At 44.7% G+C, this 23,468-nt stretch overlaps 1 protein-coding gene across 3 annotated transcripts in view; it reads left to right on the forward strand.

The window, feature by feature from the left end:
• The window catches only part of DNAH11 (dynein axonemal heavy chain 11), a 561,376-nt gene that overhangs the window by 517,147 nt on the left and 20,761 nt on the right, over nucleotides 1-23,468 (forward strand). For all 3 annotated transcript variants that reach the window (XM_063921780.1, XM_063921778.1, XM_063921781.1), the window contains 4 exons: nucleotides 95-222; nucleotides 1,662-1,889; nucleotides 6,334-6,525; nucleotides 22,678-22,797. In XM_063921780.1, the coding sequence (XP_063777850.1) occupies nucleotides 95-222; nucleotides 1,662-1,889; nucleotides 6,334-6,525; nucleotides 22,678-22,797 (668 nt within the window). The remainder of the gene's footprint in view (nucleotides 1-94; nucleotides 223-1,661; nucleotides 1,890-6,333; nucleotides 6,526-22,677; nucleotides 22,798-23,468) is intronic.

Raw genomic sequence — 23,468 nt, forward strand, 5'->3', positions numbered from 1 at the left:
CTGTGTACACACTAGGCGATATACTGCAGCATATTTCTATTCAATTGCATACATTAAATAAAAGCAAGGTATATATATATATATATATTTTTAGGCAAGAAGCTTGGCTTCACCATCGATTCTGGAAAATTCCATAACATATCACTGGGTCAGGGACAAGAGAAGGTAGCAGAGGAAACTATGGAGAAAGCTGCAGAGCAAGGACACTGGGTGATCCTGCAGGTGGGTACTCATGTCATGCCATGCCATGTCATCATATTTACAGTTAATACATAATTAAAAGAACTAGTTACAAAAGCTGTGCGATAACATGCAATCCAAGTTTAGCACAAACGAATGACAGCGCAAACAGTTTTTTTTTGTTGTGCAATGGAAATCTCCCTTCCTGGGGAGATGTTGGGAGAGACGTACGTTTTGTGGTTTCTTCTGTCACCCAAAATAAGACCAGTCACTATTAAAGATCGTTAAAAAATAAGAAAATGTTTTGGTTGCAGTATTGTCGCATGGTTGGAGTAGTGGATAGCATTACTGTCTCAGAACCCTGTGGTTTGATTCCCACCAAGGCCCTAACTGTGTGAAGTTTGTATGTTCTCCGCATGTTTGCATTGGTTTGCGCTGGGTGCTCTGGTTTCCATTCACAATCCAAAAACATTCTGGTAGGATAATTGGCTTCTGACCAAAAATTAACCCTAGTTTATCTGTGTGTACGTGTGGTAGGTAATATAGCTTGTAAACCCCACTGCGGCAGGGATTTATCTGAATGGCCAAATAGTCTCTGTAAATTACTGTAGATTATAATAATAACAACAATAATAATAATAATCAACACACATATACAAGTGAGAAAAGAGACTATAACTTACGAAATGTCGATGTTACAGATCTTTTTAGATGTTACAAGCTTGTTTTCCAAGTTCCAATGAATAGCCTTAGGCTCCGTTCACACTTGCCGATGTGCACCCGATATATTGTCCGATTTGGCGGATCGGACGATATATCATTCACATCATCCAGGGTGTATTGCCTAGATCATTAACGATACGCGCTTCTGCTTCTTTCTGTCACCATCTGCCTCTCTCTGTAACCCACTGCCTCTCCTTGCCTCCCGCTGCCATGTGGTATATTATGAATTTGTGGTGGGTAGAGGAGGGGGGCCCAAAGCATATTTTTGCACCTGGTCCCACCACTCACAAGTTCCGCCACTGAGTCATTGGTACAATAAATTTCCCATTTAAACAAAGCCAACAGTCTATAATGCTTTAAGATCTGAAGTTCAAGGGTAGAATTCAGAAATGGTGGTAAATTGGTTTGTCTAGTTGTCTGTTAATACTCAGTTTTGTACTGTTAATTTTCTGTGTCTTTTTTCAATTGCAAAGTGTTGCAGAGTGTGCTGATGAAATGTTTATAAATAATACATTGAATATATGAGATTAACACCCCCTGTGTGCAATACAGCAGCAAAAAAATGTGCAAAACTGTTTTCAATTCACAGTCTTTACTATACTATATATTTTGTATACAATAAACTTTTTTTTTTTTTTTGGGGGGGGGGTGGGGGGGTTTGCTTTCATTCACAGACCTGTTTCTCTTTCAGCAACGGTTGTGCTTGATTAATAGTTGTAATTAGTTACATGGTTTTTTATTTCTTTTTTTGTGTATAGAATGTTCACTTAGTAGCCAAATGGTTGGTGACGTTGGAAAAGCTCCTTGAAAAGTACAGCACAGGGAGCCATGAGGATTACCGGATCTTCATCAGTGCGGAGCCAGCATCCTCCCCAGAAGAACATATTATTCCTCAGGGAATACTACAGAACTCCATCAAAATCACTAATGAGCCCCCCAGTGGAATGCTGGCTAACTTACATTCCGCACTCTACAATTTCGATCAGGTAAGATGTAGAAGAGAAGCTGATCTTATGAAGACTGCAGACCAACAGTGTCTCGGTTTTAGCATATGAATTATGTATAAAAATTGTGCCAGTCACTATATGGCCGCCTCCACAGTGTTTAACTGAGAGATGTAATCTAGGAGGTAGAAAGGTATTAGAAATGAGATAAGCCATTTCATTTTTCTCACATATGATAATTAAGGTAGAGTTATTATTTGAGTGAACATTCTCTTATCTACAAATGGATTTCTGAAATAATGTTAATATTTTAATAAGCAACTTTAAGACTTATGATAGTATAGAGTAGGAGTAGACGAGAGCAGTATTGATATCCCAGCTGTCGAGCGCAGCGACTCCTCTCGCGGACTCGCCATGCTTCAGGCCCGAAGGCGACCTTAGGTCGCCACAGGGTTATATTCCCCCTCGGGTTGTGGCGTAGACCACCACCCATATGGATATTTCAGCCGTTAGTCAGGATTCTGGCCGCCGGTATTTCCCCGGGTGTCGGGATTCTATTCTGGTGTCTGTATCCTGACATCTGGGATCCCAACAGCTGGCAAATTGACTGCCTCCAGGAGAAGACAACAGTTGACACTAAGTCTACAAGGTGGCACTCCAGGATACTTTTTGTAGAACCCGTAGGGCCAGTCCCTGTCCTGGTAGGCATGCTGTGCCGTCTTTTTGCTCATACTCCATCTTCATCCCTCATAGAGACCTTTTCAGTGCGCTATACAAAATTGCTAACTTTATCTCATCTCTGCAAGAAGCCAGAAGAGGAGATGCTACTCATTAGGTCCCACGGGTCTACGGGGTGAGGGAGGGACTAAAACATTGTGATTAATTTAATTTTAGCCCCTTCCCATCCTTACGGACCTGAGATGTCCTGTGTTATCTTGCCATCCTGTCCACTTCATTAGTAAGTGGGCAGGATGCGGGAAATCTGCGTATTCTTCTGGGGGTGCAGGGGACTACCCGAATAATCCGGCAGAATAGGCAAGTATGACGCTAGACCAGGCTTGGCCAACCTGTGGCTCTCCAGCTGTTGTAAAACTACAAGTCCCATCATGCCTTGCCACATGTTTGCTATTAGGGAATGCTAAAATTTCGGCAGAGCATGCTGGGATTTGTAGTTTTACAACATTTGGAGAGCCACAGGTTGGCCAGGACTGCGCTAGACCCTCTCCAAATCAAATAACCCAAGCATGGTCTGCATACCCAGCAAAGCTTGGGTCTCCAGTGAGTAAACCAGGGGTCTTCAACCCGTGGCCCGCGGGCCACAGGTGGCCCGCTGCTATGGTTTCCATGGCCCGCCGACGCGCCCGCCCGCAGCGCACATATGAACACAAAAAAAAAAAAAAAATTTTCCCTTTCCCGGAGTCACGTGACTCCCCCGCACTGTCACTGGTTGCCTGTGAAGAAGGGGAGTAGCTCCTCTTAGGCTGGTCAGTGGTCTGGTCACCCTTACTGTGTCTCCCTCCCTGTGTCTCCCTCCGCCTGCAGTGTTGAATAGGTGGGTGAGAGCGGCGGGGACCCGGCTGGGGGGGGTGCGGCAAGTTACCATTGAGAGCAGGGGGCAGTGCGGGAACCTGGCGGGCGGGAGCGGAGGGGGTGCGGCAGCATGTATGCAGCCTGAGCATGGCTGTGTGCGGCGGGGACCCGGCGCGGGGGGGGGGGGGGGGGGGGGGCTGCGGCAGAAGAATAAAAGTGTATAAGTGTTGAGGGCAGGGGGCAGTGCAGGAACCCGGCGTGCGGGAGCGGCGGGGACGGGGGTGCGGCAGCCTGAGCATGGCAGTGAATAAATTAGTATTGAGGGCAGGGGGCGTGGCGGGGGACCCAGCAGGGGGTGTATTAAGTATTAAGAGCAGAGATGGCAGGGAGCATGCTTTGACAATGCTGCTGTCTGTCTGTGATGGGGAGTAGGGAGGGTATGATAGCACCTATGTCTTGACATAGGCGCTATCATACCCTCCCTCCCCCCATCACAGACAGACAGCAGCAATATTGTGAAAGCATGCCCACATTATACCCACCAGTCCAGTGATACTGCCGTATGAGTCCAGTTCAGTGCTTACAGACCAACATCTTGAGAATACTCTGCGCATAGCGACTTCTAACATTGATGCCAACATCGACAAGCTGGCCAAGCAAAAACAATGCCAAGTTTCCCACTGATATGAACTTATTATAATAACAAAGGTAAAGTAGACCATGTTTCATTCATTAAATTACAATAATTATCTTTTGAAGTCTTTTTTATGGTCTTATGAGTCTAGAAAAGGTCTCATTACAATCATAAATTAAAATTTAGATTCTAAATACCGCAGTATAGCTTAGTGGCCCTCGGCTTCGTTTCATTTTTTTATGTGGCCCACACTGTCTTAAAGGTTGAAGACCCCTGGAGTAAACCCTGCCACAGTTAAGTCTTTCTCACAGTTGAATAACAGTACAAAATTCTGAAGCAGGTCTTCATCTCCAAACTAAATGATCAACCAAACCTGAGTAAAGTATCTTCAAGAAAGGAAGGACAGGGAACAGGGCCGTAACTAGGGGGGAAGGCTAAGGGGGCATGCGCCCTGGGTGCAGGATTTGAGGGGGCGCTAAGGAGTTACAGAGGAGCAGGGTTTTTTTGCTTTCTTTTATTGGCAGTGCTGCTCTAGTGAGACAGCAGACAGCTCCCGGGGCAATGTCTCTGACTCACCTGTCTGCCCGCAGCTGGCTCCGTCACTGTGCAGATGAGCTCCAGTACCTGAGATCTCTCCTATGCTGGCTGTTGTCTTAAACTCTCTTCTTTGCCATGCAGTGCTGCGACTAGTGTGTGGTTCACCGAACAAGCTATAGAAGCTCATTGTGCTCCCAGTTAGCAGTATCAACCTCTACTTTGCTTCCCAGATGGGGGAGATTTGGTGTAGCTTATAGGGGGTGTAGTGATGTAGTGTACCATACAGGGTATGTAATGTACTAATGTATTGCAGTATATAGGGGCATGTAGTGCGCTGATGTGGTGTAGCATATAAGGGGATGTAATGTAGTGATGTAGTGTAGCATATAGGGTATGTAGTGCAGTGATGTAGTATAAAGATGTAGTGCAGTGGATATGGAAGTGTAATGCAGTGATGAAGTGTTACGATATAGTGGGTCATTCCGACTCGTTCGCACGCAGCGGTTCTTCGCTGCGGTGCAAACGGGTCATAAATGCGCATGCGCGGCGGACGCATTGCGCATGCGCGTCATTGCCTGGCGACGATCGACGTCGGGCAAAGACGCTGCCAGCGACAAATGTGATCGCAGTGGCGATCGCAAGAAGATGGACAGGCGGGAGGTGTTCCGGGGCGGATACTCCCCTTTTCCAGACATTTTCGGGAGTGGCAAGAAGAACGCAGGCGTGTCCAGGCGAATGGAGGGCGGATGTCTGGTATCAGGACCGGGACCTTCATCACTGGATCCATCGCACTGGGTGAGTAACTGCAGTGCTAGTCTTGTTTTGAGTGAACCTTTTTTAGCATAGCAGGGCTGCACAAGCGAACGCAGCCCTGCTATGCTAAAGTACACTCCCCCATAGGCGGAGATTAGTTGATCGCACCAGCAGCGAAAAGTTGCTTGTTGCGATCAACTCGGAATGAAGGCCATAGTTCAATGTATGGGGACACACAGAGAAGCATGTAGTTGAACATCGCTGGCGGAGCATGTGACGCATAGGGCATTTGAGGCACATGGGGGAATATTGTCCAATAGTATCCCTTTTTTCAACATTTTTGATAATCAGATTATTTTAGTCTGACACGGCTTGTTTGATTTTTTTTTTTTGGGGTGGGGGTGGTGGTTTTGGGCGCTAAATTACTGCCTTGCCCCGGGTGACGAAAATCCTGGTTTCATCCCTAAAGGGAAGCTACTGATATTCTTTTTGTTTGTTTTTAAATCACGTATTTTTTTTATTGAGTTTACAAATTTTATAATAGTCAAACCATAAACAAAAACAAAGTCATATGCATTTCAAGTGGATACAGTGAAACATAGTAGCGTCAGTTGTACATACAGGCATATAAGTATTAGGACAGTGAGGGAGGTCAGCAGCAGCACCAAGCCCATGGCTAAGTAACAAACTATACATACAGCATAGGCTAGGTAGGGGGATCACGAGAAAATCTGGAGTTCTGCCAGCTACTGATATTCTTAGTACTTATCGATTACTTTTGTAAAGTATTTTATATGCTGTAATTGTTGTGGTGGTACTCTGGGAATTTTTTGGACTTGTCATATTGAACGTCTGGCACCCAAAATGAAAAACGTTGAGTAGCCCTGGTGTACAGTACATTTAGTATGCTATTATATTACAATCTTGTTTTTCAGATTATGGCTTTTTGTGAAGGATATTATGGTTACGGTGTATTTCAGATGGAAAAGGCATTACAGTACACATGATAACACTTTAATTAATGGTTTCTAGGATACTCTGGAGATGTGTGCCAGAGAGCATGAATTCAAGAGCATCCTCTTCTCTCTCTGCTACTTTCATGCCTGTGTTGCTGGGAGACTAAAGTTTGGTCCTCAGGGCTGGAACCGCAGCTATCCTTTCAATGCTGGAGACCTGACTATATGTGTCAATGTTCTATACAACTATCTGGAAGCCAACACAAAGGTAAGCGGAAAACAATGACTTGAAGACCAATGCACATTAAAATATGATAATTATTAAAAAAAAAAAAAAAAGTGGAGGTGTTGCCCATATCAGCCAATCAGATTCTAGGTATTATTTTCTAGAATGTACTAGATAAATGCTAGACGCTGATTGGTTTCTATAGGCAAGACATCCACTTTTCTCTTAGAAGGGTTCATAAATCTCCCCTTAAGTATTGTATGAACATAAACCACAATATATAGGTCCATGGGTAAGTGTTTCAATAAAACATGTTATACTGGGATGAGTAAATTACAGACAAAGTACTGTCACAGTTCTTTCCAGCCAAGCAAAGGGAGTGATTTGTAAACTGGATATGACACAGGTGTATATTACATGTTTCTGTTGGTGCCTATCACATAGTTAGGAAGGGTACAAAAAGACACATAGGTCCTATTTAAAAAAAAAGTTCTAATTGTATTGATTCAGAAGGCAACCAACGCCCTACCCCCGCCCCCACACACACACATTTATTTGTAGTTATTGACATTTGGGCCACCACTGGTTGCCCCGAATTAGTGAGCAGTTATTTGTGAAACCTAACCCTGCAAGGGTAGCCAGCCCGGTTAGTATGCTAATCAGCGCTGCTGCCTCTCCTTTGCTCCACGTCAGCGCTACTGTATGTAAATATGAAAGGGGCTAGCCTGGAGCAGGAGGCTGGTGGGCAAAGGACTGAGCACTGATCTGTATACAACTATCATACTGAATATGCTTACTATTATTTCTCCAAGGGTGATGGGAGGGAAAATATATTTGTACAGATTTTTCCATAACCTGTACCTGTAGGTAATCACCTTTTGAAGATTTGACCGATAATTGTTAACAATAGTCCTAAATCAATATCTGGATTTAGGGGTCTTAATTAGTGATGAGCGGGTTCGGTTTCACGGAATCCGAACCCGCCGAACTTCAGCTTTTTTTACACGGGGCCGAGCAGGCTCGGATCCTCCCGCCTTGCTCGGTTAACCCGAGCGCGCCCGAACGTCATCATCCCGCTGTCGGATTCTCGCGAGGCTCGGATTCTATCGCGAGACTCGGATTCTATATAAGGAGCCGCGCGTCGCCGCCATTTTCACACGTGCATTGAGATTGATAGGGAGAGGACGTGGCTGGCGTCCTCTCCGTTTATAGAGAAGAGAGTAGAGAGTTAGAGACACTATTTAGTATTTACTAATTTTGGGGAGCATATTAGGACTGGAGTACTACTACTTGCTGATAGTGTGACCAGTGACCACTGACCACCAGTTTAATTAATCCGTTCTCTGCCTGAAAAAAAACGATACACAGTGTGACACAGTCACATACCATATCTGTGCTCAGCCTCAGTGTGCTGCATCATCATATGTAATACTGTATATCTGACTGTGCTGAGTGCTCACTGCTCACACAGCTTAATTGTGGGGGAGACTGGGGAGCAGTTAGAGCAGGAGTACATAAATAATATATTTTAAGTACAGTGCACACTTTTGCTGCCAGAGTGCCACACTGCCAGTGTGACTGACCAGTGACCACACTGACCACCAGTATATTGTGATTGTCTGCTTAGGACGGAGTACTACTTGCTGATAGTGTGACCAGTGACCACCACCAGTTTAATTAATCCGTTCTCGGCCTGAAAAAAAACGGTACACAGTGTGACACAGTCACATACCATATCTGTGCTCAGCCCAGTGTGCTGCATCATATGTAATACTGTATATCATTATCTGACTGTGCTGAGTGCTCACTGCTCACACAGCTTAATTGTGGGGGAGACTGGGGAGCAGTTATAGCAGGAGTACATATTTTAAGTACAGTGCACACTTTTGCTGCCAGAGTGCCACTGCCAGTGTGACTGACCAGTGACCACTGACCACCAGTATTGTGATTGTCTGCTGACCACCAGTATATTGTGATTGTCTGCCTGAAAAAGTTAAACACTCGTCGTGTGGTGTTTTTATAAACGCATTCTGCAGACAGTGTCCAGCAGGTCCGTCATTACATAATATATACCTGTCCGGCTGCAGTACTAGTGTGATATATATATATTTTAATTTTATCTCATTATCATCCAGTCTATATTAGCAGCAGACACAGTACGGTAGTCCACGGCTGTAGCTACCTCTGTGTCGGCAGTCGCTCGTCCATCCATAATTGTATACCACCTACCCGTGGTTTTTTTTTTTTTCTATCTTCTTGATACTAGTAGCTTACTTTAGGAGTCTGCAGTGCTGACAGACAGTGTCCAGCAGGTCCGTCATTACATAATATATACCTGTCCGGCTGCAGTACTAGTGTGATATATATATATATTTTAATTTTATCTCATTATCATCCAGTCTATATTAGCAGCAGACACAGTACGGTAGTCCACGGCTGTAGCTACCTCTGTGTCGGCAGTCGCTCGTCATCCATAAGTATACTAGTATCCATCCATCTCCATTGTTTACCTGAGGTGCCTTTTAGTTGTGCCTATTAAAATATGGAGAACAAAAATGTTGAGGTTCCAAAAATAGGGAAAGATCAAGATCGACTTCCACCTCGTGCTGAAGCTGCTGCCACTAGTCATGGCCGAGACGATGAAATTCCATCAACGTCGTCTGCCAAGGCCGATGCCCAATGTCATAGTACAGAGCATGTAAAATCCAAAACACCAAATATCAGTAAAAAAAGGACTCAAAAATCTAAAATAAAATTGTCGGAGGAGAAGCGTAAACTTGCCAATATGCCATTTACCACACGGAGTGGCAAGGAACGGCTGAGGCCCTGGCCTATGTTCATGGCTAGTGGTTCAGCTTCACATGAGGATGGAAGCACTCAGCCTCTCGCTAGAAAAATGAAAAGACTCAAGCTGGCAAAAGCACAGCAAAGAACTGTGCGTTCTTCGAAATCCCAAATCCACAAGGAGAGTCCAATTGTGTCGGTTGCGATGCCTGACCTTCCCAACACTGGACGTGAAGAGCATGCGCCTTCCACCATTTGCACGCCCCCTGCAAGTGCTGGAAGGAGCACCCGCAGTCCAGTTCCTGATAGTCAGATTGAAGATGTCAGTGTTGAAGTACACCAGGATGAGGAGGATATGGGTGTTGCTGGGGAGGAAATTGACAAGGAGGATTCTGATGGTGAGGTGGTTTGTTTAAGTCAGGCACCCGGGGAGACACCTGTTGTCCGTGGGAGGAATATGGCCATTGACATGCCTGGTGAAAATACCAAAAAAATCAGCTCTTCGGTGTGGAAGTATTTCAACAGAAATGCGGACAACATTTGTCAAGCCGTGTGTTGCCTTTGTCAAGCTGTAATAAGTAGGGGTAAGGACGTTAACCACCTCGGAACATCCTCCCTTATACGTCACCTGCAGCACATTCATAATAAGTCAGTGACAAGTTCAAAAACTTTGGGCGACAGCGGAAGCAGTCCACTGACCAGTAAATCCCTTCCTCTTGTAACCAAGCTCACGCAAACCACCCCACCAACTCCCTCAGTGTCAATTTCCTCCTTCCCCAGGAATGCCAATAGTCCTGCAGGCCATGTCACTGGCAATTCTGACGAGTCCTCTCCTGCCTGGGATTCCTTCGATGCATCCTTGCGTGTAACGCCTACTGCTGCTGGCGCTGCTGTTGTTGCTGCTGGGAGTCGATGGTCATCCCAGAGGGGAAGTCGTAAGACCACTTTTACTACTTCCACCAAGCAATTGACTGTCCAACAGTCCTTTGCGAGGAAGATGAAATATCACAGCAGTCATCCTGCTGCAAAGCGGATAACTGAGGCCTTGGCATCCTGGGTGGTGAGAAACGTGGTTCCGGTATCCATCATTACTGCAGAGCCAACTAGAGACTTGTTGGAGGTACTGTGTCCCCGGTACCAAATACCATCTAGGTTCCATTTCTCTAGGCAGGCGATACCGAAAATGTACACAGACCTCAGAAAAAGAGTCACCGGTGTCCTAAAAAATGCAGCTGTACCCAATGTCCACTTAACCACGGACAAGTGGAGCAGGGCAGGGTCAGGACTATATGACTGTGACAGCCCACTGGGTAGATGTATGGACTCCCGCCGCAAGAACAGCAGCGGCGGCACCAGTAGCAGCATCTCGCAAACGCCAACTCTTTCCTAGGCAGGCTACGCTTTGTATCACCGGTTTCCAGAATACGCACACAGCTGAAAACCTCTTACGGCAACTGAGGAAGATCATCGCGGAATGGCTTACCCCAATTGGACTCTCCTGTGGATTTGTGGCATCGGACAACGCCAGCAATATTGTGTGTGCATTAAATCTGGGCAAATTCCAGCACGTCCCATGTTTTGCACATACCTTGAATTTGGTGGTGCAGAATTATTTAAAAAACGACAGGGGCGTGCAAGAGATGCTGTCGGTGGCCAGAAGAATTGCGGGACACTTTCGGCGTACAGGCACCACGTACAGAAGACTGGAGCACCACCAAAAACGCCTGAACCTGCCCTGCCATCATCTGAAGCAAGAAGTGGTAACGAGGTGGAATTCAACCCTCTATATGCTTCAGAGGTTGGAGGAGCAGCAAAAGGCCATTCAAGCCTATACAATTGAGCACGATATAGGAGGTGGAATGCACCTGTCTCAAGCGCAGTGGAGAATGATTTCAACGTTGTGCAAGGTTCTGCTGCCCTTTGAACTTGCCACACGTGAAGTCAGTTCAGACACTGCCAGCCTGAGTCAGGTCATTCCCCTCATCAGGCTTTTGCAGAAGAAGCTGGAGACATTGAAGGAGGAGCTAAGACAGAGCGATTCCGCTAGGCATGTGGGACTTGTGGATGGAGCCCTTAATTCGCTTAACAAGGATTCACGGGTGGTCAATCTGTTGAAATCAGAGCACTACATTTTGGCCACCGTGCTCGATCCTAGATTTAAAACCTACCTTGGATCTCTCTTTCCGGCAGACACAAGTCTGCTGGGGTTCAAAGACCTGCTGGTGAGAAAATTGTCAAGTCAAGCGGAACGCGACCTGTCAACATCTCCTCCTTCACATTCTCCCGCAACTGGGGGTGCGAGGAAAAGGCTCAGAATTCCGAGCCCACCCGCTGGCGGTGATGCAGGGCAGTCTGGAGCGACTGCTGATGCTGACATCTGGTCCGGACTGAAGGACTTGCCAACGATTACGGACATGTCGTCTACTGGCACTGCATATGATTCTCTCCCCATTGAAAGAATTGTGGAGGATTATATGAGTGACCGCATCCAAGTAGGCACGTCAGACAGTCCGTACTTATACTGGCAGGAAAAAGAGGCAATTTGGAGGCCCTTGCACAAACTGGCTTTATTCTACCTAAGTTGCCCTCCCACAAGTGTGTACTCCGAAAGAGTGTTTAGTGCCGCCGCTCACCTTGTCAGCAATCGGCGTACGAGGTTACTTCCAGAAAATGTGGAGAAGATGATGTTCATTAAAATGAATTATAATCAATTCCTCCGTGGAGACATTGACCAGCAGCAATTGCCTCCACAAAGTACACAGGGAACTGAGATGGTGGATTCCAGTGGGGACGAATTGATAATCTGTGAGGAGGGGGATGTACACGGTGATATATCGGAGGATGATGATGAGGTGGACATCTTGCCTCTGTAGAGCCAGTTTGTGCAAGGAGAGATTAATTGCTTCTTTTTTGGTGGGGGTCCAAACCAACCCGTCATTTCAGTCACAGTCGTGTGGCAGACCCTGTCACTGAAATGATGGGTTGGTTAAAGTGTGCATGTCCTGTTTATACAACATAAGAGTGGGTGGGAGGGCCCAAGGACAATTCCATCTTGCACCTCTTTTTTCTTTCATTTTTCTTTGCGTCATGTGCTGTTTGGGGAGTATTTTTTTGAAGGGCCATCCTGCGTGACACTGCAGTGCCACTCCTAGATGGGCCAGGTGTTTGTGTCGGCCACTAGGGTCGCTTAGCTTACTCACACAGCTACCTCATTGCGCCTCTTTTTTTCTTTGCGTCATGTGCTGTTTGGGGGGTGTTTTTTGGAAGGGCCATCCTGCGTGACACTGCAGTGCCACTCCTAGATGGGCCAGGTGTTTGTGTCGGCCACTTGGGTCGTTGAGCTTAGTCACACAGCTACCTCATTGCGCCTCTTTTTTTGTTTGCGTCATGTGCTGTTTGGGGAGTGTTTTTTGGAAGGGCCATCCTGCGTGACACTGCAGTGCCACTCCTAGATGGGCCAGGTGTTTGTGTCGGCCACTTGGGTCGTTGAGCTTAGTCACACAGCTACCTCATTGCGCCTCTTTTTTTCTTTGCGTCATGTGCTGTTTGGGGAGTGTTTTTTGGAAAGGCCATCCTGCGTGACACTGCAGTGCCACTCCTAGATGGGCCAGGTGTTTGTGTCGGCCACTTGGGTCGTTGAGCTTAGTCACACAGCTACCTCATTGCGCCTCTTTTTTTCTTTGCATCATGTGCTGTTTGGGGAGTGTTTTTTGGAAGGGCCATCCTGCGTGACACTGCAGTGCCACTCCTAGATGGGCCAGGTGTTTGTGTCGGCCACTTGGGTCGCTTAGCTTAGTCATCCAGCGACCTCGGTGCAAATTTTAGGACTAAAAATAATATTGTGAGGTGTGAGGTGTTCAGAATAGACAGAAAATGAGTGGAAATTATGGTTTTTGAGGTTAATAATACTTTGGGATCAAAATGACCCCCAAATTCTATGATTTAAGCTGTTTTTTAGGGTTTTTTGAAAAAAACACCCGTATCCAAAACACACCCGAATCCGACAAAAAAAATTCGGTGAGGTTTTGCCAAAACGCGTTCGAACCCAAAACACGGCCGCGGAACCGAACCCAAAACCAAAACACAAAACCCGAAAAATTTCAAGTGCACATCCCTAGTCTTAATTCCGGTGGCCGCAGATAAAGTTCCAGCCAATCACCTCCTAACTGTTATTTATCAAACCCAGCCTGTGACATGGCAGTTAGGAGGTGATTGGCTGCTGCTTTATCTCCATCCACTTTGTCTCCATCCACAGCTTAGTAAATAGATCCCTTAAATCTGAATTGACAAGTACTTTAACCCTAAACCTACTATTAGTGGAAGTTCCAGTGTAATCAATGTTTTTCCAAATGAGGACGCTAGTGTCTTATATCAGCCCTGCTAGCTGGAAGGCGGGATCACATGATGTCTGCTCCATGTTGCCCTGGGATATTGGGTGGTATGTGTGATGCAGACAGAGGTGTAAGAGTACATATACAGCAGTACTCTGTTCTTATTGTGAGTAACCTGTATCACCTAATTAGCAGCTATATTCCACACGTTTATAATAAATACATACTTAGTGCAAAGGTTCATGAGGTATCGTGCGTGTGTAACTCATACCTGCAGATTTCCACCACTGGATAACTGTTATTATAATAAGCCAAAGCGCTCTTGGGGGGGGAAAAAATGTCCTTTTATTCTGTTAACAAAAGCAGTGGTTTACGTGTACATGTGTTCCTTATTCATTAGGCAGGTAATGAAGCATTTACCAAAAAGTAATTACATACAGCAAATCTGACAGTTCTTAACATTGCATTAATAATCACTACAATTAGTTGTGATGATGGAAGCAATTTGCAGCGCGTCACATACATAAATAATGCTGAGATTCCTGCACGTGTCATCTTTATGTATTAGGGATGCCACCTTGTTGTGACATTCTCACTGATACTCTACTTGAGATGAAATTATGGCGAGATGAGTGATTTTATTTGAAAGGTAAAACAAGTTTATGCCATACTGATTAAATTAACAAGGTGACTTTGAAAAATAGTACTTATGTGGGCTGAATCCAGGTGACTGAAATTGTTGACACGTGTGGACCCATATTATGTACTAGAGCTAGACTGATGTAACTGCTAATCACAGTTTGCTGCGATGTTCCTTTTTATAATGTTGGAGCTAAAGGACCACAGAACCCAAAATATAAACCATCTACAAATAGCCTTCAGAAGTATGTAAATGTAATATATTGTATTCACAGTCCCTATTGTTGTTTGTTATCAGCCATTTCTTACTCAAGATGGCTGATTGAGACGTTTAATGTACACTGATCAAAAAAATAAAGGGAACACTTAAACAACACAATGTAACTCCAAGTCAATCACACTTCTGTGAAATCAAACTGTCCACTTAGGAAGCAACACTGATTGACAATCAATTTCACATGCTGTTGTGCAAATGGAATAGACAACAGGTGGAAATTATAGGCAATTAGCAAGACACCCCCAATAAAGGAGTTGTTCTGCAGGTGGTGACCATAGACCACTTTTCACCTCCTATGCTTTCTGGCTGATGTTTTGGTCACTTTTGAAAGCTGGCGGTGCTTTCACTCTAGTGGTAGCATGAGACGGCGTTTACAACCCACACAAGTGGTTCAGGTAGTGCAGCTCATCCAGGATGGCACAACAATGCGAGCTGTGGCAAGAAGGTTTGCTGTGTCTGTCAGCGTAGTGTCCAGAGCATGGAGGCGCTACCAGGAGACAGGCCAGTACATCAGGAGACGTGGAGGAGGCCGTAGGAGGGCAACAACCCAGCAGCAGGACCGCTACCTCTGCCTTTGTGCAAGGAGGAACAGGAGGAGCACTGCCAGAACCCTGCAAAATTACCTCCAGCAAGCCACAAATGTGCATGTGTCTACTCAAACGATCAGAAACAGACTCCATGAGGGTGGTATGAGGGCCCGACGTCCACAGGTGGGGGGTTGTGCTTACAGCCCAACACCGTGCAGGACGTTTGGCATTTGCCAGAGAACACCAAGATTGGCAAATTCGCCACTGGCGCCCTGTGCTCTTCACAGATGAAAGCAGGTTCTCACTGAGCACATGTGACAGACGTGACAGAGTCTGGAGATGCCAAGGAGAACGTTCTGCTGCCTGCAACATCCTCCAGCATGACCGGTTTGGCAGTGGGTCAGTAATGGTGTGGGGTGGCATTTCTTTGGGGGGGGCCACACAGCCCTCCATGTGCTCGCCAGAGGTAGCCTGACTGCCATTAGGTACCGAGATGAGATCCTCGGACCCCTTGTGAGACCATATGCTGGTGTGGTTGGCCCTGGGTTCCTCGTAATGCAAGACAATGCTAGACCTCATGTGGCTGGAGTGTGTCAGCAGTTCCTGCAAGACGAAGGCATTGATACTCTGGACTGGCCCGCCCGTTCCCCAGACCTGAATCCAATTGAGCACATCTGGGACATCATGTCTCGCTCCATCCACCAACGCCATGTTGCACCACAGACCGTCCAGGAGTTAGCGGATGCTTTAGTCCAGGTCTGGGAGGAGATCCCTCAGGAGACCATCCTCCACCTCATCAGCAGCATGCCCAGGCATTGTAGAGAGGTCATACAGGCACGTGGAGGCCACACACACTACTGAGCCTCATTTTGACTTGTTTTAAGGACATTACATCAAAGTTGGATCAGCCTGTAGTGTGTTTTTCCACTTTAATTTTGAGTGTGACTCCAAATCCTGTCCTCCATGGGTTAATAAATTTGATTTCCATTGATAATTTTTGTGTGATTTTGTTGTCAGCACATTCAACTATGTAAAGAACAAAGTATTTAATAAGAATATTTCATTCATTCAGATCTAGGATGTGTTATTTTAGTGTTCCCTTTATTTTTTTTGAGCAGTGTAATTGCTGGCAGGATGACTAGGAATATTTCCCCCACCATCAACGCTTTTCCTCATACGTCTTCCATTCTAATCAGCGTTGGCTGGGTTAAACCATGGTTTAAAAAAAAACAAAAAAAAACCTTTTTTATTATGCTGTGACGTCTTAAAAAAGAGAGCCTATTATAAGTGAATTCCCCACTTATTAATCCACATTCTTATTGCTAGTGGTTTTCATTTGAGTGAGCTGAACCAATGTAGTAAATTCACACACACAACAGAGATATATAGGGAGGGTGAACCAGATCAGAGAGGTACTAAAGTTGCCTAGCATCAGCTAAGACTCCACAAACTCCTCTGCTAACAATCCTATGGGACACAAGAAAACCACAACTAACATTCTCAATCTTAAAGGGTAAACAACTCCATCACATTAAAGAGGCAATACACAAATAAGCACCTCATGGTTTATTTCAGTCCAAAACCTTCAGTCCTGTTGAGATATATCTGAGTGCACTTTGCATATTTTAATGTTTAATCTATCTACATATATTCAGATATAATAGGAATAATAAGCAGTTAAATTTGATGTTCTTGAAAGAAGTTTAATAAATCATATCAAATCCTAATAACTTTGAATTGTTAATGATAGCATTAAAATGGTTGATTAAGGTTTCTAATACATAGCAATGTTTCACAGTACAGGTATTAATGTAATAGGCAGGATTATTATTTTTTTCATTAAAACATTAATGCAGAAAGAACTGGTTTAAAAAAAAAACCTAAATATTTTTTTATTAAAACACCTATTTTTTTTCCAACCCTGATTCCAACACATTTCTGAAACGATTGTAACTTCTTTGTTCCCCTTATTCCCCTCCAGTCTTCTCCCTTCCTCTCCTCCTCTTCCTTTCCCAGAGCATAAGATCGAGGGGAACACAGGATAGGACATACATAAAACAGAAGACCCAGCTCATGATAGAGAGCTTACATTCTAATTGAATGGGGGCACATCTGACACAAGAGGAGCATATGTGGCTCAGAGGAGATTAGGATGGTTGTGAGGGTGCACTATAGTGTGGGAGAAGTAGGGCAAGCTCCAATAAACAGATGGGCTTTCACACCGAATTTTAAAGAATTGTATGCTGTGTTAAGTTATACCCCTTTCACACCGCCTGAGGCGGGTTCCACCCGGGAGCCTGACACGTGAGTTCCCAGGGTGTGACCCACCACACATAGTGAACGGGAAATGGGTTGCATCGACCCGGCTCCCGTTCACACCGCACAGCTAGCCGGGTTGAACACGTGTTCAACCCTGCTCACTACCGGAGTTGGAATACCGGGTCGGTCGACCCAGTATTTCAACCCTGGCACCTTTCAGACCACACACGAACACAGGTTATGCGCGTTCATCTGCCAATAAACCGTGTTCATAGCTGGTGGTCTGAAAGGGGTATTAGCAACACCTTGTGCAATAATCAGGCCAACTCCCGATTCTCAGCTGTTTGGTCTGATTATATCAGTTTGTGCACGATCAAATGCAGCAATTATTGTGTGTAGATCCAATGATTGGATCAGACATGCTGCACAACATACTGCGTCAGTTCACTGAGGTGTGTACATAGAATTAGTCCTACTGGCTGTTACAGGGAATTCCATACTTGTGCAGAAGCACAGGAAAGGTCTTGTAGGTAGGAGTAAGAGGTGGTTACCACAGTTGAGGTGGATCTGAGGATAGAAAGGGAGAGTATTTTGAGATGTATAAAGGAATGGTGTAGGGAAGGGTGAGTCATTTTAAATAAATGCTGGAACAGTCAATGTATGGATCCGATTCGCAGATTGGTGCAGCAAGAGGATAATCAGTCTTTGAGAAGCATCTAAAATGGTTTGAGGTAGGAATTAAATGGTAAAGGGAATGCCTTCCATGAGCATGGATAAGATTTTTGGTAGCATCTCGGCTAAGAAAGAGCTGTATGTCAATACTGAGAGAGACTGGATGTGAGGAATAAAGCAGGGAACGGAATTGTGTGACACCGCGACTGAGGGTTTGGGAGACAGAGGAAATTGTGGTTACCGATGTTGAGGGAGATTTCAAGATAGGTGGTGACTCTGAGAGGAAAATAGGTGATCAGCTCTGTTTTGGACATGTTGCACTTTATATAACATTGGGATATCCATGTGGAGATAGCATAAAGACAGTGTATGCTTGTTATATACTGTAAGTGATATATTAGCCATACTAAGTTTAGGCGAGTTGTTTTATTTTCCAAGACAATATAGATAGCATTTCGTTTTTGTAGGCACCATAAACTCCTCAGCTGTGGAAAGTCGTCAATATAAGTCATACCTGAGAGGGTAGTGAGGGGCCCAGTGTTTCAGCTGTACTGAGACATATTGGGGTCTGTGTACTAAGCTTTGGAGAGATATAAAGTGGACGGGAATAAAGTACCAAAAAAAGAGAATGGGGGGAAATATGGGCACTTGACTGAAGCTAGTTGCTGCCTCTAACCAACACTTGAGGATTGATCCCAGAGATCAAAGAAACATATGTTGGAGGTTTTGGTGCAGTGTGGAAGATGGCGCTAACTTCAAAGTCACATGGATTAATCTGTATACTCAAAACATGGGGGTTTATCTGCGCACCAAGTCCCTTGTGGTTCGGACAAGCTGCCGTACTATATAGGTGACCAACCTACGTGAGTAAATCTATAGACAAATATTGTACTGCGCTCAGTCCTATGCTCTTATGTTAATTGTAAGGGATGGATTTGTATATGCTGCCAATATTCTAGGTTCTGGATACTGCACTTATAAATCAACAATTAGTTCTTAACTGTGGAATGAGAAAACTAAACCATATACTGTGCAATGTATTGTGTCAATGTGCACTGTTCGTCTTAATGGGTTTCAACCAATGATACACCTTGGAGAAAGGATACTACGATATGACTTTTATTCTAATTATATGCTATGCTTCACTAATAGTATGGATAAAAACGAAAAGAAAGAAGAAAAATATATTTGAATAAAATTAAAAAGGAAAAACAAAACAAAATAAAAGAGCTTAATGATATCGCTTGATTAAAGTCCAGAACAGTGAGGCGGTGAAGATTTTCAAAAAATAGAGTCTTATCAATAATCGTTCTGAAAGTTCAAATGCAATTCAATCAAAAATGCGGCGGGGTGTGTTCAAACTGAAATCTAAATTGCAGTGTAAAAATAAAGCAGCCAGTATTTACCCTGCACAGAAACAAAATAACCCACCCAAATCTAACTCTCTCTGCACATGTTATATCTGCCCCCCCTGCAGTGCACATGGTTTTACCCTACTGCTAACAAATTTGATGCTGCGATCAACTCGGAATTACCCCCACAATACATTGCACAGTATATGGTTTAGTTTTCTCATTCCACAGTTAAGAACTAATTGTTGATTTATAAGTGCAGTATCCAGAACCTAGAATATTGCCAGCATATACAAATCCATCCTTGCAATTAACATAAGAGCATAGGACTGAGCGCAGTACAATATTTGTCTATTAATCTGTATACTCGTATGAAGTAATAAAATGGTATACTTAACCGGGTGTTGTGAGTGGACTCCCCCCCCCTTTTATGTTGTTCGTGACAGCGTTGGTGTGGTGTTTTTTTTCATAGATTAATGAAAATAAAGAAATACCACAATGAGTAGTCAAGTACATAAAAAATATTTGCAGCATGGTAATTTTTTTTCAATTTCATACAAGAATATAGATTAATCTATGTGACTTTGAACTTATCGCTATCTACCACACTGCACCAATACCTCCAACAGGAGATAATGGGGCAGATGTATTAAGCCTGGAGAAATAATAAAGCAGTGATAAGTGCAGGTGATAACGCACCAGCCAATCAGCTCCTGTCAATTTACATATTGGAGCTGATTGGCTGGTGCATTATCACCTTTCATTTATCACTGCTTTATCACTTCCCCATGCTTAATACATCTGCCCTAATGTACCATCCAATGAGCTCCTAACTGCCATGTTACAGGCTTTGTTTGAAAAATGACAGGAGCTGGTTGGTTCTTCCGCTATATCTCTCTCCAAGGCTTAGAACATAGACCCCTTAGAGGAGATGTATCAAGCGGTCTTAAAAATGAAGAATTTGCCCATAGTAATGAACAGACATTTTGATGCCCTGTGGCAGAAAGAGAATTGGTGCCCCCCACCCCTTATTTGAAATACGGATAGCGTGCACAAAAATAAAGGCACGTGGCCACACAATAGTAGCAAATTCACATTACACCTCGCAGTAGTGTCCGTTATTCACATTACACCGCAAAGTAGTACCCCTTATTCCTGTTACACTACACAGTAGTACCCCTTATTCCAGTTACACTACACAGTAGTACCCCTTATTCCAGTTACACTACACAGTAGTACCCCTTATTCCAGTTACACTACACAGTAGTACCCCTTATTCCTGTTACACTACACAGTAGTACCCCTTATTCCAGTTACACTACACAGTAGTACCCCTTATTCCTGTTACACTACACAGTAGTACCCCTTATTCCAGTTAAACTACACAGTAGTACCCCTTATTCCAGTTACACTACACAGTAGTACCCCTTATTCCAGTTACACTACACAGTAGTACCCCTTATTCCTGTTACACTACACAGTAGTACCCCTTATTCGTTACACTACACAGTAGTACCCCTTGTACACGTTATACCACACAGTAGTAGCCCTTATACACGTTGCACCACAGTAGAGCCACTCCTCATCATTCCTTATCCACCTCATTATCATCATTCCCCTTGCCCTCAGTACACTGTTACTGTGTGCTCCCTCACTGCTGCTGCCTGGCCCTGTACTGTATGTAGGCTCTCTGTCAGTCCAGGCATCAGATTCAGTCCTTCACTCAGCTGAGCGTACTCTGACAGTTTCTGTCTGTCAGTGCCCGCATTGCTACCTCTTCTCCTGACTCCTGCTGTGTGCTGCCCGCCCCAACACCATAGGTCTTCGGAGCGGGGCACTGTGAGAATGGATTGGGAGAGATGTCGTGCTATTACAGGGTGGTCTTCAGTATGCCGACTGACGGGATCCCGGCGCACAGTATACCGGCGCCGGGATCCAGACAGCCGGCATACCGACACTTATTCTCCCTCGTGGGGTCCGCGACCCCCCTGGAGGGAGAATAAAATAGCGTGGCGCGCCACCGTGCCCGTAGCGTGGTGAGCGCAGTGAGCCCGCAAGGGGCTCATTTGCGCTCGCCACACTGTCGGTAAGCCGGCGGTCGGGCTCCCGGCGCCGGTATGCTGGTCGCCGGGAGGCCGACCGCCGGCATATCATAGTGAACCCCTATTACACATTGCAGTGGGTGGTACACAGCAGGCGCCTGCGCATACAAAGGGTGATTGCGGTGGATCACCACCCTAGTTATGGCCCTGTTAACCAATGAGCTTCTACCGATTATTTTATTTAAAAAACCCACTTTACTAATGCTAGCTGGAAGCTGATTATTATAGGCGACTACGCCTCTCCTAAAAAGACTCAATACATTTTACCCTTAAGCTCTTTCCCATGAAGCAACTGCCACGTAGTACAACTACAGGGTACATATGCACTGGAGCCCCATGTTTGGAGTTGCTCCATCACTAGTACTCTAGCAGGCTGTCTCCAAGACTTGCAGCCAGAAGTAGGAAGAGTGGAAGAAACCTCAGAATGAAATGCGCCTGACTGGGAGACTGCTGACAACATCCTAACCTTATTTCCAGACCCCTCGGCTGTCAGACTGAAGGGCAGATGTATTAAGTCTGGAGAAGTGATAAAGCAGTGATAAGTGGAAGGTGATAACGCATCAGCCAATCAGCTCCTAGCTGTCAATTTACATATTGGAGCTGATTGGCTGGTGTGTTATCACTTCTCCAATACATTTGCCCCACAGCTCTTTACACTGGCACAGGGGACAGATATCTCACGGACTGGAGGGTCACAGGTCATGATACACCTGTGGTTCTGCTTGTTGGGGGCTGTGGTTATTGTGAATATATATGTTTCAATAAAACTCTACTAGTGGATAAATGTTACTGCATGACCAGTAGATCCCACATGCATTGTACAGCATGGTACATCTATGCGCTCTCAGCTTGCCTCATGTACTTCCAGTCCACATAATAATATGGCAAGGAAATGTGTTACAAGTGGAGTTAATTCCTGTAGGAACCACAATAATACAGTATTTAAAATGTAAAAACAAACATTTTAAATGAACAGCACCAGTTGTAAAACCAGTGTTTTCTTTACCGAAGATGGTAAAACTTGGTCCCTGCAACAGAGCCATAAACATAGCAGAGTTTACCTATCATGAAGTCCACACTAGATGTTCCCAGCCTATGGCTGTCTCCTGCACTGTGGCCATAAACAGTCGTTCTGCTCTTTCCCTGGAACATAATAAATGGAATAAACCTCTGTACTGTGGGCGCCATGCACAGATTGCACTGCACATCAGCTACAATATCACTTACCTTTCACTGTACACTACACTGTAGGTGCCTTGGGAAGATCTACGTTACCTGTTTGGAGAAATCATGTATGGTGGCCACATAACTGATGACTGGGACAGGAGACTATGTCGCACATACTTAGAGGAGTTTATGAGCACAGAAATGGTAAGAGTGAGTTTGATCATGTGAAATGTTAATGTCTATGGAGCACATCAAGTATTTCATCATCAATATAAAGTATGCAGGGATGGCAAATAATCATATAGTTGAATAGTAGCTAGAGAGGTCGGCTTGCAATTTAGGCTTCAGTTTTATGAGATAGTTGTAGGAGTTCTCTAGTTCCTACAGTATTTACTATACAAGGACCAGTACAGGCAGCTACACTACTCTCTCATTCTTGTTTCTGCAAAGTCCTTAATCTTTTACTGAGTTTATCATATGAAACTAGCTGATGTGCCAGGAAAAGGTTTGCTGGCTGGAACATTTACCCCTCTGCACCCCCTTAGGAGTCGAATTTGGGAAAATCCCTGCTTAGTGGGTGGCTGCAAATAACTGTCACCGTTTCCAGACCACCTAGCAGGTTCACAGGGAGAGTTAACCTATGGTCACATTTTCCAGAGCACGATGGTGATGCATTGTAAATATTTTGGCACATAACTCCAAAATGAAGCAACCAGTTACAACGCCAATATAATTCTGCAAATCTATAGATTAAGAGCTTTAATTTGGTATAAGATGCGCCTGGCTCAGAAAATGGCATCATCAAAATAAGTTATGGTGCGTACACACTGGCCGATATATCGTCCGTTCTTTTGATCTGCAAATAGATCTATAGG

This window comes from Pseudophryne corroboree, chromosome 5 (assembly GCF_028390025.1).
Source record: "Pseudophryne corroboree isolate aPseCor3 chromosome 5, aPseCor3.hap2, whole genome shotgun sequence".
NCBI lineage: Eukaryota > Metazoa > Chordata > Amphibia > Anura > Myobatrachidae > Pseudophryne > Pseudophryne corroboree.